Source organism: Bombyx mandarina, chromosome A1, assembly GCF_030267445.1.
Source record: "Bombyx mandarina strain Sakado chromosome A1, ASM3026744v2".
Lineage (NCBI taxonomy): Eukaryota > Metazoa > Arthropoda > Insecta > Lepidoptera > Bombycidae > Bombyx > Bombyx mandarina.
Genome location: NC_143234.1, coordinates 10,967,469 through 10,973,311, shown reverse-complemented (window position 1 = coordinate 10,973,311; position 5,843 = coordinate 10,967,469). Strand labels below are relative to the sequence as shown.

The 5,843-nt window shown below is 34.5% G+C and overlaps 1 protein-coding gene across 2 annotated transcripts; it reads right to left on the bottom strand.

Moving 5' to 3' along the window:
* Positions 1-3,041: 3,041 nt before the first annotated feature.
* LOC114251467 (uncharacterized) lies at positions 3,042-4,515 on the bottom strand. Of its 2 annotated transcripts, XM_089739712.1 has the most exons (5): positions 4,374-4,515; positions 4,032-4,289; positions 3,698-3,926; positions 3,505-3,612; positions 3,042-3,389 (listed from the first exon to the last, which is right to left on the bottom strand). In XM_089739712.1, the coding sequence occupies exons 1-5, from the start codon at positions 4,386-4,388 to the stop codon at positions 3,250-3,252; spliced, it is 750 nt and encodes a 249-aa protein (XP_089595838.1). In that variant the 5' UTR covers positions 4,389-4,515; the 3' UTR covers positions 3,042-3,249. The 2 variants fall into 2 exon arrangements, with proteins under 2 accessions (XP_089595838.1, XP_028041556.2); XM_028185755.2 differs by lacking the exon at positions 4,374-4,515 and having other exon boundaries at positions 4,032-4,340.
* Positions 4,516-5,843: the final 1,328 nt, after the last annotated feature.

Below are 5,843 nucleotides of genomic sequence, written 5' to 3'. Positions count from 1 at the left end.
TTTGTGGTCGTCGTGGCCTAACGGATAAGACGTCCGGGTGCATTCGTGTTGAAGCGATGCACCGGTGTTCGATTCCCGCAGGCGGGTGCCAATTTTTCTAATGAAATACGTACTCAACAAATGTTCACGATTGACTTCCACGGTGAAGGAATAACATCGTGTAATAAAAATGAAGCCCGCAAAATTATAATTTGCGTAATTACTGGTGGTAGGACCTCTTGTGAGTCCGCGCGGGTCGGTACCACCGCCCTGCCTATTTCTACCGTGAAGCAGTAATGCGTTTCGGTTTGAAGGGTGGGGCAGCCCTTGTAACTATATTTGAGACCTTAGAACTTATATCTCAAGGTGTGTGGCGCATTTACGTTGTAGATGTCTATGGACTCCAGTAACCACTTAACATCAGGTGGGCTGTGAGCTCGTCCACACAGCTAAGCAATAAAAAAAAAAAATAAAAAAAATGACCTGCCGTGCCGCTGGTCACGTACGCCCTCGTGCCATTTCTTTTCGAATTATTTTCAAATATCTGTCTTACGCCCGGTTCCAATATCCAAAAAACGAATCGTTTTACATTACGATCCGTTACAATATCTACGAATCGTAGGACAAAATAGTTCCTATAAAAACGACTCGTTTTTAAAATTACTGATGACTTGCTACTAACGGATGGGAGGGCTAACATAACGGTTCGTACTGCGTTTTGTATGGATGGAGACTGTTGTCTGTAGTGTTCCTATATTATTTTAGAAATGTCAGTGAGCTGTTAGAACTACCACGCGTAGAGCATTTTTTAACCTACCGATTTTGTTCGGTTGTGCTTTGGAATTTTTGTGTTTGTGTTTTTTCTTTTAAAATGTCGAGTTCAGAAAGTGATAACGAAGTTTTAATGTTACTGAATTCAAGCGACGATTCAAGTGATGATACGCGAAGTAATAGAGTGTATAAAACAAGAATCAATTATTATTCAGAGCTCGATAATCAGGAGTTTCAACTAAGATTTCGGCTCGACAAGCAGTCTGTGCAATTACTGTTAGGTGAAATTTATCCTTTTTTAAAGGTAAAAGGAACCAGGTTCGTATTTTTAATGCCAGCTGTTAATTGGTATTTTATGAAGTAGTTAACTATTTAACACGTGATTACATGAAAATAGTATTTACTAGTTTATTTTAATTCTAGGAATCATGGAATATCTCCCTTACATCAACTGCTATTAACTTTAAGGTTCTATGCCTTAGGAACTATGCTACTATCAGTAGCAGACTTTATAGGTGTTTCGAAAGCATCAGCATGTCGTACTGTTCGCGACGTCAGTAATGCTATAGCACAGCTATATAGCAAGTACATCTACATGCATTCCGATACCGAACAAGACTTTTATGCTGTTTCAAGATTCCCACGTGTCCTTGGTGCACTTGATGGTACACACATTAGGATTCAGTCACCATGTAAGTACTTAATTATGTGCTATACTAAGGAACCAACTAAAGCTATCCTAAACTAAATACTCAATACTTCTATTTTAGGTTCTCAGATTGGAGAAGAATTTAGAAACCGAAAAGGTTACTTTTCCCTTAATGTCCAAGCTGTGTGCAATGCAGATTTATTATTTATGAATGTGGTGGCTCGTTGGCCAGGTTCAGCTCATGATGCCACAATATTTAATAATTCAGACTTGCGAGGTAGGTGCCCATATAATAGGTACCTAATGATAATCAGTATTCATTAGTACTTAATTTCTTTTAATATTAATTATAATTAATTTTTCTCTTCAATTTAGCTCAGTGTGAAAATGGCTCATTTGGAAATAAGTGGTTACTTGGAGATAGTGCTTATCCCTTGAAGCCATATTTATTAACGCCACTAATTAACACACAGACACGGGGCGAACAGCTTTATAATGGAGCCCATATTCGAACAAGAAACTGCATTGAAAGGTAACTTTTGATAATTTGATTTTGATAATAAAATCTTTTAAACTTATAATCAAGCAGGTACTTTCAAACTAAAAAAATTTAACTAATTTTTAATTTTAGATGTTTTGGAGTTTGGAAACGAAGATTCCCTGTTGTAGCCTTAACATTGCGCCTGAGCCTTCTAAGAACCAATGCAGTGATTATAGCTACAGCTGTACTCCACAACATTTGTCGACTGAAAAAGCTTGATGATATTTCACCAGAAGTAGAAATTCCTGAGGCAGATGTGTCACCTACAGAAAGTAGCACTGAGGAAACTTTTAGTACAGAAAGAGCTAATTTGATTGCAGAATATTTCCATAAGTTATTATTTTGTTACATTACTACTTTAATTTATAAAATACTTCCTACCTGTGCACTTACTTATTCTTAATTTTTTTTTATTTCAGTTTATGAGGATTGAACTCTTCAGAACAGTATCTACAATTAAGTTTGCTTACAAGTTGTATGGTCTCAAATTACTAAATATGTATAAGATTTGCTTAAAGTTAGGAAGGACATGCATTATGGGCTGTTGCATTTTTTGCTTGGTATTGTACAGTTTAAACAATGATGAAATAGACGTTAGTTATAGTCTTCCAGTTGTAGTCATCCTTCTGATCCTAATGTAATGTCAGGGAGATTGATGTTAACCTATCATAAAGGTCTGACCATGATGTATGCAAGATGTAAAAATTATTTCCGACCCTTAGGTAGGTTTATAATAATTATCAGTTATTAATAGTAGGTTAAAATATTGTATATTGATATACCTAAAGGAAATTTTGATTAAAGGGAAATGTGAAGGTTTTATGTCGTGTGATTTAATCCTGGTATGCACATTCATTGCTCTACCCCTAAAATATAAATCGCCACAATACCACCATATTTTTATGTAACAGTAATAAATACTGTGTTCTGGTTTATAGGGCTAAATGGCAGGTCTTTTGATAAGCGCTGATGCTTTTGAGTAAATAGGCGATAGTTACTACTATGCACTTAATGTGCCATGATATGCTGATTTTTCTATAATTATAACTAGCATTTTAAAACAAACTAGGTAGGTATTTAAAATTAGTAAATAAAATCAAATAAATTGAAAATACAATTTTTATCAGCTTTGGCTTATTTTAACAATAAAAAAAAAAAATTAGTCATAAACTTATTCTAATTCCTAATAACATGGCACTAAAGGGTAAAAAAACTAGTTAATATAAAAAATGGATATGGTTATTATTAAAATAAGGCTAAAAAATTAAATTTAGAATTTCAGCTGCTAGTTCTAAGTACTTTTTAAGCACTATTGTTCTTTGTCTGAAATTTCTTTCTTTAACAGCCGAATTTCTAAATCTAATTTTTCAGCCTTCTTCTCATAATATTTGGCCATAGCAAGATTTAGTTCACGGCGCCCATCATCTCTTCCGTCTTTTTTCTTCTTTGCTGGAATTGAAAAAGTAATTTAGATAAGAACACATGAAGAGAAATGTTGAATTGTCTCAGTACTGGAATAACTATTTATTATTATTATTATAATTTTTACTTAATATATAGGTACCTTTGGTTTGCAAGCATTTAGACATGCTCTGCATTCCAAAAAAATTTTTTGGTGTATATGATATTTGGTCTTCTAATTGCACCTCACATGGTGCTTTTCTTTTATTGTCTGAAAATATATTATTCATAAAAAGAATAAATATATTATATAAATAAAGCATCAAAAATCCATATTAATAATTAATTAATGTTACCTCTTTTTGGACTTGGACACAGAACCACATTCCCTTGAGTTTCAGGTTCACAATGATCCGACTGGTTCTGAAGTTCAAGCCCACCGACTTCCAATTCCAGCACCATACCAACGCCTAATCCGTCACCACCAAAAGGGACATCGAACCCAGTGCAGGTCGACCCCAAAAGAGATGTCACTTTTTCTAACAATTCATCTGGTGGGATGAAGTCAGGTTTTCCACCACCAGTCTGTATAAAATAAAAATTATACATATTATTTATTGTAATTTCTGCATTATAATGTATATTAAATTAAGGCATAAAACCTGTACTTCGAAAAATAATAATGATTACCTTTAGACTATTCATTCGTACTTTTTGTGCTCTCTTTCGGGCCATCTTTTTCAAATTGTCCCATTTTAATTTGAGCTGTTCCTTCTGCTTGGGGAAGGAGCCACACTTGGCATTGTAGGCAGCAGTAAGGGCCACCCATGCTTCTTCTTTGAGTCTGTTGGTAGTGGCGTTGGTTTCCTTGCTCGTAATTATAGGACTGCCTTCTATTATCTCTATGAGACATGCAACTTCATCCTTGCTCATAGATTTTGTAGATTTCTGCAAGCCACAAGAAATTGGTAGGTTCCTTTTTACACAATTAGAAAACATTTAATCCACAATATTTGAACACGGATAACTTACCGGAAACACTTCCATTTTTAGCAGTTTTATGTAAGTTTAAGCTAAAAATTATTTAACAATATTATAAACTAGATAGTGGACACTAAAATAAGGTACGTTAGTGTTATTTTATCAGTTTGTAATGAAATAAACGAACAACGAAGTACGACGCTAACACAATTTTTTTGGTATTTTGGCGCGGTCCGGCCGACATCTGGCGTTTCCTTTGTCTCTTCATGGCGTTTTGTTCACTTTACAGTTAAAACTAAAGTAAATGTTTTTAAATTGTGAATGTTCAAATAAAATTACATATGTGATGAATTACAATTAATTTATATTATTTTAAAATATTTATGTAAAAATACTAATAAAAACTTATGTATTTTGAAAAAAGTTTTATTTCTAAAGGATCTTTGTGACACAATCATTTGCATTAACGAAACGCAGAGGGATTCGTTAGTAAGCAGCGCGCCGACGGATGCTCGTAGGTAACGCGGCAAGTAAAATAGTTGTGGAACGCTAATATACGCCTACGTATTGGTAGCATGATTACGATTAGTTGTTATAATACAATGACGATTCGTTATTTTTTGGAACCGGGCCATAGTCTGTCTATGTCGTCCTGTCAGAGGTTGCACGCCACAACACAATCACTGGTACAAAATGTAAAAAAATGAAATACCTAATAAAAAAACACAAAAAAATGATTAACTTTATTGCCGTATCTTTAATAATTGAGCTTCTGTCATTTTTTTACATAAAACCCGGCGTGTTATGAGTACGTAGTATGGACGCCTATGTGTGTTCACATCTTTGAAGTCGAAATTTTTACATTTGCGACTAAAATACACGTCTTTTGTAATACTTTTAGTTAAGTTCATTATAGTATTGATCTCATTACAAAAAATCGTTTGGATATTATTAATTTTTCTATTAAAAACGACCAACTAAAGATGACCGTTAGGTTCAAAAAATGACGAGGCCGTTACTTCAAAGACGTTTTTTTGTCATAAAATGCAAATAACATTCACTTCATGTTAGTAAAATATAATGAATAAATACTCACGATTCCATTATTATTAATTAAAAAAAATCACCTCACTTTGTTTCTTCGTTACTTTATATATACGTGCGTCCGCGCTGAAGTCGTATTTCACACTGATTCACACAGCCCCCTTCAGCTATTTTGTCGTAAATATTGTGTGAGAGAGAAGGTAAATTCATTGGTTACAGTTTAAATGTATTAGAAAGAGTAAACTATAATTTTATGGTTATCTGTTAAAAGTCTGAAATCCGGACGACGCGCCGTCCGTGGCACGGGCGGTCAACACGCAGGCAAAATAACGGTGTGTCCATGGATCGGACGCTTAGCACGCGAAAGGATTATGCATTATGTCGTTGAGACTGAGTTTTGTTGACGTTTTTGCAGACGCATTAAATACCACCCTATATTTGCTAGTTGACGAGTTATCTCGCTGCACGCCGTGATGG

Bases quoted from the DNA above. Each gene is read 5' to 3' on its own strand.
- LOC114251467 (XM_028185755.2), bottom strand. From the start codon at position 4,340: ATGTTTTCTAATTGTGTAAAAAGGAACCTACCAATTTCTTGTGGCTTG. The intron at 3,927-4,031 runs GTAATCATTATT...TATTTTATACAG, and splicing joins TACGAATGAATAGTCTAAAG to ACTGGTGGTGGAAAACCTGA. The intron at 3,613-3,697 runs GTAACATTAATT...ATATATTTTCAG, and splicing joins GTGTCCAAGTCCAAAAAGAG to ACAATAAAAGAAAAGCACCA.